The 9,255-nt window shown below is 30.0% G+C and overlaps 1 protein-coding gene across 2 annotated transcripts; it reads left to right on the top strand.

The window, feature by feature from the left end:
- Positions 1–727: 727 nt before the first annotated feature.
- On the top strand, positions 728–2,597 carry LOC119682967. Of its 2 annotated transcripts, none has more exons than XM_038096552.1 (3): positions 728–817; positions 886–1,099; positions 1,153–2,597. In XM_038096552.1, the coding sequence occupies exon 3, from the start codon at positions 1,172–1,174 to the stop codon at positions 2,483–2,485; it is 1,314 nt and encodes a 437-aa protein (XP_037952480.1). In that variant the 5' UTR covers positions 728–817; positions 886–1,099; positions 1,153–1,171; the 3' UTR covers positions 2,486–2,597. The 2 variants fall into 2 exon arrangements, with proteins under 2 accessions (XP_037952480.1, XP_037952479.1); XM_038096551.1 differs by having other exon boundaries at positions 728–829.
- The last annotated feature ends 6,658 nt before the right edge of the window (positions 2,598–9,255 follow it).

The raw sequence follows: 9,255 nt of genomic DNA, 5'->3' as shown, positions 1-9,255 counted from the left end.
CGCACCGTCCAACAAGTGACCACATTGAAGTGAAGGATTAGCTGAAGTACGTCACGAAACGACTTAGGTCATTTTTCGTCCTTCGATTCTTGTTATTGTCTTTATTGAGTTAAAGCTATAGAGGCTTCCGTTCGCGTAATTACATCTCTTGTTATTGCAAGTAACTGGTTCAGCTTGAAGTTGACTGCCAAGTCATCACCAACCCAATGGTGTCACAAGACAGTCATCCACCTGCTTGCTAATATTGGCACATTGGCACAATACATCCACCGCTTTTCTTCTAGACATAGTTTGGAAGTGTCTTTCTGAACAAGAGTTATCTTTTTGAGGTAATACTTAAAATTTCCATGTCCAATAATTAATGAGGTCAGCCAGTTTAGATTGCTCAGCGGATAGCTAAGCACTTTTATCGCTTTCAATATACTATGTCGCTAAATAAGTTCAAGGAGGTCCATTTATTTGTCAATGTATGAAGTATTACTATATCCCATAACAGAAATGCATTTTTGACAACAAAATTGCATAAAATTTTATTAATATCGGTTTAGATTTAAATATAGCTGCCATATAACATAATATCAAATTGTTCGAACCCTCGATTAGCTGGAATAATATTTTAAGCTCTACTATTTACCCATAAGACACCACTGTATTAAAATCGCGGCGAATTTTTAGAAAAAAATGTTTGCCAATTTAACGAAAGTAAGTAGAAAAGAGAATAAACAAAATAAAACATAATGTGAAAACTGCGGGCAGAATTTTGACTTTTGCCAATATATATTAATATTCTAAACTCTCTCCAATTGGTAGTAACAAGGTAGTAACAAAGGTAGCACAATATTACATTATTATATATATGTTGTAAATTGATTTATTAATTTATAGAATATATTTAGTTTGTGTGTTTATGTCGCACTTACACACTTCTTCATCGCTCAATTCATCATAACATATAGCTAATCTCAAGACAACACCCATCTGAACAGAAAATTTATTATAAGAATAGACAACTTAAAAATAAATCCAACAATCGTTATCTAAACAGCTTGCAACTTTTCTAGAAATATTCTAATTAACATATAATTGTGATAATCTCAAGGTAAGTTATTATTATTTAAATTTTTATATACTGATTCAAACTGATATCCACAGAACTATACATTCTCTGAGAATGGAAGTACAAGATCTTATTTTTAAGAAACAGGCGCCATTGCCAAGATATCAATGGTTTTTACTTCAAATAGAAGCAGCAGAACCAAATAACCACGATTTGTTCGTAAACCGCTATAAAATTAAACATATAACAGAACTCTGTAACCCACCCATCGACAACAAGATAATCCACCGTCAAGCGAAGTATATAAGCAAAGGACAAATACAATGCGGTCTTGTGGTACTGGTAGCAGAAGATAAAAATGAAATCGAAGAAGAATTAAAGTCATATACAGATATGCTTCGAGAAGAACTAAAATATTCACCAGAACTATATCCAAGCAGATATTATTTGTTACAATACAAAAATGATTTAATAGTGGAACAGAGAATAATGCCATCTAGTAAAATAAATTGGCCTAAAAAAAAATCGAAAATTAATATGAATTTGGCTTTAGATTATTTCGATGATTTGTCAACAACTGACGCCAGTTTTGCCAAAGAAGACACAATCTTAAATGACGAAAATATTGAATATCTAGAAGAAATGTTGTCGATGAGGAAATATTTTATAGATCCCATATACAATAATAATAAATCTATTAATTTCAATGCAAATGAAGAAATTCTGCTTGAGGGAATAAGTGTAAATGTTGATAAAAAGACAATACCAGCAATTTTACTACATAAACATAACGATCCTGGACCACTCAAAGCACAGCTTAAATTATGGGAGACCAAGTTCTTTCATCATTATTTTAAAAAAACAGCAAATACAGATGTATTAAATACTACTAATCCATGGGCTTTAGTACAATACAATATGGAAGATTTACGTATTTGTTATCGCATATTGAAATATAGGGATTTTATATGGTTTGCCCAAAATTCTGATAGTGATGTTTTGATTTATTTTCGCAAGGAAAACGATTTACAAGAATGCACTATTTTACGATTATCTAATGAAATTAATGATTTGGAGGCTATACTTTTAGAAATTAATAACAAAACTAAAACACTAAAATATTCTTTACCTTTACACTCTGCTGACAAAACTGAAGAATTCAATGTGTCAGATTCAGATTCAGATGATCAAATCCAAGTCAAACGCAGGAAGATATCCACAGGCAATAATGAAACTAATGAAGAGAGCAGAAATATATATGGAGTAAGTGTATTAGACAAGGGTAAAAACGTTGTGTTTACAGAGAACCAAAGTAATAATAGCATAGACTTCGATGATATCGCTATAAATAATTTGAGTAATAATGACCAATCTGATGATGAATTCAGATTAGTTATAAACTTAAGTCCCAACTACGACATGGGTTAGAAGACGCAAGTATATGTATACAAATATTATAAAATAAGTATAATCATGTACACTAAATTCGATATTAGTAAATCATTTTAAATGTAAAATATTTTATTTGTTGTTAATTTTAGAAAAAAATGTTATTATCAAAATATATTTTAATCCTGACTGAATACTGTTATTTATATATTACAATATATGGACTATCATATTTCATTAAACATAATAAAGTATGATGTCAAAATATTTAAAAATGGTTTCATTAAAAAAAACTTGAAGATATAATTTACTGATTTAATCATTCAAACAAACGATATATATCTATTCTATATTAATTTAAAATTTTTAGAAACTAATTCATCTAACTGAGCTATCATACGTCAATCAAGTCAATTTAATCAATATTCAATTAAGCTCGAAATCTTTCTAATGTTAAGCTAACGACTGGAAATCAGTTTACTTCTATATATCACTATATACAAGTATAATATAGTATCTTTTAAAGCATATAGTGGACTTTTTTTCAGATTTCCAACAAATTGTTGTTCAATATGGTTTAGCAATAGCTTATAAAAATCGTTAAAGTTTATAGTAGTTGACAGGGTCATTATACCTAATCTGAGTACGCTTCGCGCATTAAGCCTAGACTTAATATGCATTTTACACGAAATATTGACATAGAACCTCACATTAACTAAAAAGCGTATCCTCCCTCCCTACACCTCACCTATTTCCATTTTTAACTTAGATACATTTGTTGTCTAAGTACTAAGTCTTGTGTATTCCAATGTCTACGCTTTCCCTTAATTACTGGAATGAGGTTGCAGCTTTTGATCTTTACAGTCCAATGGCTGAAATTTTTCTATTTTGCTGTTTTAAAAGATGGTTTCCGTTGCTTGTGATACTTTTAAACTACCGGTAAATACAAGTTCCACGAAATTTTGATACAGAAACTTTATTTATATGGAACTTTATATCAATTCTAGCCAAATGGATGTAAGTTCTAGGAATTACGTGTAACAAACGGTCAACATAATACATCTATTTTTCAAAATGTTATTAAAAAATTCAGAAAACTTGGTAGGGCTTGTGATGTTAAGAATCATCCAACTTATCAAAAACAAAAATATTTTTTTAAATTATAAATACTGTGACTCAAGAAATGCATGAAAATCAGGAATGCGCAATTAGGCACATTGTCAAGAAGTATGGCGGTCTTATGACATCACATCAGGCCCCTAGATAGAAATTCACTACAGAGTAACTTATGGATAAGATAATATACTGAGAAAACTATACTATTTATTCAGGATGCATTAATAACTGCTGTTGTGAAGTCTAAAATAAGTACAACTCTTATATTATTATATTACATTACACACTCACTACATTATACTAAATACTCTTATAACTCTTATTATTATTAACTCTTGTTATTGAAAAAACAGTCAGTTGTTTCTATAGAGCACAACTCCTTGCAACAAAATTTAAGTTTTTTTGTTCTTTAACAGTTTTAAGTCATATAGGTCCGCTGCGTTTGGCGTCCTTTAGAAAAATGATCCAAAAATTTTGGACATTGTAGAAATTTTTTGGTACATATAATTTTATATTAATTTTTGATGAGGAATAGATAAAAAACTTTAAATTATTTGTATACAGAATATATATTGTGTAGAGCGCATATCAAGGAAATATTAGAGAAAATAAGCGGATCATCTTGGTTGGATCTATTACACAATATATTATATGCCAAGTTTATAATTCAATGGCTCCAAAATGTTCGATTATAGTTTTTATATCCTATCATATGTACTAGATAATACTAACGTTTTAAAAATATTTTGTTATTTAATAATTATTTTTTAGTATTTTAAGTGCGGTTTTTAAATTTAGTTTTCCTAAACAAACTCAGTTTTAAAATATTAATATAACACTAGTTATTATTAATATAGACTCAAAACATTAACTTAACATGAATAATATTATAACAGGCAATATTAAAAGAATATCTTAAATTTCGCACCTTCAAAATATTCGCTCATTATCTTCTCAAAGTATTAAGGTGTAAATATTTTGTTAAACATTACGCTAAGAGCTTTAAAATTAATCCTTTATGAGCTCCTTGAAGTATTCACACTTCATAAATTCCACAAATACTGTTCTTTCACATTCTTGGCATAATTTGACTTTAAAGTATTTTTATTTTTTTCCGAAGTATCTACAGTAACCATAATTTATATGAGGCATAAAATATCAAAGCTGAAATTTTGAAAGTTAGATTTTATGCTTGCTCCGGGAGGGAAGCGAATATGACCCTTAAATACTTTGACACTGTGAGTAAAAATTTCAACACTTTAACCTTTGCAATGGAGTAGACAATTTACGGTTGAGTTAAAAGTTAGTTGTGTCATAAATTCCTGCAGCGATAACCAAGTCAAGTTGTAAGTTTAGGAAAAGGACACATTTTAATTGTTTTAAACCAACACAGACAACAAAGCAAAAATTTGTGGCTTGAATATGTTTTTATATGTATTTTCTATCTGAATGTGTGTGTATATGTGTATGTAAGTTGTGGTCCTTTGTGTCATGCCCACTTTTTAACAATAAAACTTTTGGACACTTGTAAGCGGATTATTTGCATGGGGCCTATGAAATATGTGGGTCAAATTTGAAAGGCATTTTCGGTGCTGGCAGAATTTGTCAAGATATATACGTTAAAAAAGGAGTTTTGGGCTACGTGGGAGTACAATACAATTTTGAAAAGATTTTCAATTAATTCTTAATGAAGCCGTATTGTTGTTGGAGAACTTATAAGTTTCTGTAGCAGTACAAATACCAAACATATTTTAAAAGTAATATTAGGTATCTCGGCACAGAGGTGGAATAAGAAAATTAGTCTATAAAATGTCAAAGAGACAGGAAACTTTATTCCATATATATTTTAATGTCTTTTATAAGAAAGCTTACTTTGCTGCTATATTAGTAGAAATTAATTGTTTTTATGTATTATTTAAAATTAAATTTCTACATAGTAAATGTTATTGAAACACACTTTGATATTTATACTTTAAATATTATCACAAATAGTAACTAATGGATCATGACAAGTCATTATGGACTGAAATATCAGCTTCATAAACCACAATTATCTGCTAATTTGGAATGCATATTATGCCTCGAAGAAGAGTAAAATATCATGCATATTCTTTGTGACTGTCCAGCTTTAATAACGCTCTAAAGAAACTTATTTCATTTGGAACTTCTGTCATCTAGATTTAGTTCTAGACTTTATTCACAAACCTTTAAAGGGCTTTGTGTAATCAATAGTGAAACTAGTACAATAGGACTCTTCTGGCCGCAGTACCGGCTGTCGGGCGATTTCACGACTAAACTTTTTTTTTTAACAATTGACTAAAATAACCATAAGTTACTATCCATAACTGAACTACCACATGAAAAATATAGTGATACTTATTGACTCTATCATCAGGGGAAAGAAACATCAGAACATGCTCTATGCAACAGCCCAGGCAAGTCGTAGACTTATATACTTTGGCAGCGCAATCTTAGTCCCAAACCAAATAGGTAGAATTTGTATATTTTGAGTGTCAAAACCACCAGTTATCTACTAAATGGAGCCTTGTCACTGTCATGGCTCCATAACCATTTACATGGTTATCGACTCACTATATTGCCTAATGACAAATACCCCAACACGCTGAAGACTAATCACCGGAGATAACACAAAGGTATATACTTAGCCCTACAAAACGATCTGATGACATATTCTACCGCCATTCGCAATTAAATTTTACAAAATATATAAAAAAAAATAAATAAGAATATATGTCTCCGTACGTCACGTAAGTACTGTTTCAATTGTTCAAGAGTTAAATAGAGCATAAACAACTGTTTGGAACTATTTGAATAAGGTTGGAGACAAAAAAAAAGATCAATCTATAGCTGCAATGCGAGTTAAAACAAAAGAACCTCATCGTCCAAATTTCCGTCAATTTATCGTTTCTAAATCACAACAAAATCTACCCATTTCTCCTATTGAAGAGTTTGGTGACTGGTGAAGAAAAGTGACTGTGGCTAAGCCAACGGCCAGGAAGGTTTTGCTGTGAGTTTGGTGGAATTAGCAAGGAGTCATCTACTCCTCTCTTCAAGAGACTTGTGAAATTCAACTGTCTTAATTTTTTGTCGAGGACTTTTATGACAGAGGCATAATGAAATTAACTTCATAATAACAACAAGTTATCTAGATTTGACCTAAATCGGATTATTCTAAGTATGGTAAGTAAGTGTTCAATTTCATGCAAAAATAATGGATTTCTTTTTACTGCACATATTATTAATAAACACTCTTTATTATACACATCATTATTATTCTTGCTAACTAACTTGATCATTCATAAATTCCGTATTAAAAATTCCATTTCCTACTTATTCCATAATTTTCCCTGTCTCCTTTTGAAAAAACAATTCCAAATAGATAATACGTTTCTACCTTTGAGACATGAGGACGGGGCAGAATAAGTAGCTAATAAGTAATATAAACTAAATTTTTTCAATTCATATCATGAACGCCCTTCTTAAATTCCCCATTATTACTTTTTATACTTCAAAAGTGTATTTTTGATAATGAAACTTTTTTTACTACGTTTTTATAAAATTATTCCGTAAAATTATAAACGCTCCTTTTCAATTCAAATCTCCATTTTAATACATCCAGCCTCTATTTACAAAAAAAAAAAAAAAAAAAAACTTAGAACTGAAAACTTTTACCCCAAAACTTTGCATCCCTGGTGGCGCTTTGATGTTATTGAATTTAATCCTTTCTCAACTATTTTAAAGGAAATATTAAAGAACCCAACATTTTTATTCACACATGATAAAAAGTTATCCCAACATTAGCATTAATTTCAATTGTTAGGACAATTTTTGCAAAAATTGAAAAAAAGGAATAAATTTTTTTTTCCAATAATTCACCTTTGAGGCAATATTTTGCTCCATCTTCGCAAATTTTGATGCAATACTCCAATGGTGGCAGTCGGCGGGCGGGACAGAAATGTTAATGTTGTCTTTGAGTATGGATTGTTTTGTTCGTCTTCTTTAATCAACCCCCAAAGGGATTGTGGTTTATTTTTTAATTCCACTTCGGGGGCTTCTTTTTAAACTCCTTTCAGTTTGCACATGTGTAAGTGAGTGCGAATTAAAGGGGATTCGCAATATTCAATGGGAATACGAAAAAAAAAAATTAAAAATATTGCATAAGTGTAAAAAATATTTATTTCTTAAAAAATATAAAAACATAAATCTCTGGAATGGAAGTACTTTCAACGTTCACTTATGTTTTAACAAAGGAAGACATAAATTTACATATGAATTGTGAATCTTGAATATATTTCGTTTTTCGTCTTTCGCATATCAATGTGAGTGATTATGCACAATACTTATTAATGACAAGTACGAGACTTTCCATAATCAAGGGGTGAAGCGTCGTTTGTGAATAGCACTTCTGAATATACTGCCATTTCAATTGTGATATCAAAATTATTCCCTTCAAGTTGATGTAAAAAAGACTTTTAATTTAAAACGCAAAAATTTAAATTACTTCCAAATATGCTGAACGTCATTTAAAACGTGTGCATTTAAGTATCGCCTGAAGTCCTAATTTTTACCTCCATTTATAGAATAACCAACAGGCATACATAATAATTTTTAAGGTTGATCACCTATTCATTGATGGATTTTATCATTACCGCAATTTTCTTTAAATCACCATTTAAATCCTTATAACTTTTTATAATACGAATATCAATGTCAAGTTTGATAACGATGCCTTCTGTGATTTCCGAAATCGTATTTTATCAGTTAACTCCTTTGTAACGATTTTTTGCATGCATCTGATATAAGAAGTTGGAATAGTAATAATCTATAGCAGGGCTGTCTGAAACATTTCCCACGGGCTTCATACGACCCGTGGTAATCAAATTTTTCTTAGTTATATTTTAGTAACACAACATTATTTTATTTTTGTGGATCTATAGTAAAATAGTATTAATCTTAAAAGGGACGCAGTGTCTTCTACTTTTAAGATGCCTCTTCAGGTCTGACTTACGGACTGTAACTCATCCGTAGTATCAGATCGGACCTTTATTTATGCTTAAATGAGCTTTGGTGCGCAAGGCTACTACTCTAAACTAACATAACCTTATCAACCAACAAAATTTCCCTTGCATTCTGAAAAAAAATTACCTTAACAACTTCTTATTTCAATTCTGGATACGAAATGAAATGAACGACCTTACTTTAGAGATCGAACAACCAAATTTATACCAATCCTTAGCTGCTATTTTTATTATGAATTGTCATGATAACCCCATGTTTTACCCATAATAAAAAAAGGAGTCATAAATTCTATTTAAAATACTTCAGATGTTGACATAGTGCAAATCATATATATTTTTATTTTTTTTCATTACCATTTTTAACAATCCAAATTTAAAAAAAATTATTACTTAGTATACCTAATCGATTGCATAGAGGTCCTAACACATCTCTTTCGTTTAATCGTTCATTCGGCAATCTTCCAAAGCTATTGTCTGTATTATTGCAATAATATCTATAATTTCTATAATAAAAATATTTAGTATATAAATTACCATGTTTCCGCTGCTTACTTAGGTATTAAGTGTAACTTACTATTAGTATGTTTATTCCGCCTTCGTAAAACCAATTAACTTACTAGAAATTGCTAAGTAAATTTGATTAACCATATATAG

This window comes from Teleopsis dalmanni, chromosome 2 (genome assembly GCF_002237135.1).
Source record: "Teleopsis dalmanni isolate 2A chromosome 2, ASM223713v2, whole genome shotgun sequence".
NCBI lineage: Eukaryota > Metazoa > Arthropoda > Insecta > Diptera > Diopsidae > Teleopsis > Teleopsis dalmanni.
This window is presented reverse-complemented; position numbering and strand designations above follow the sequence as displayed.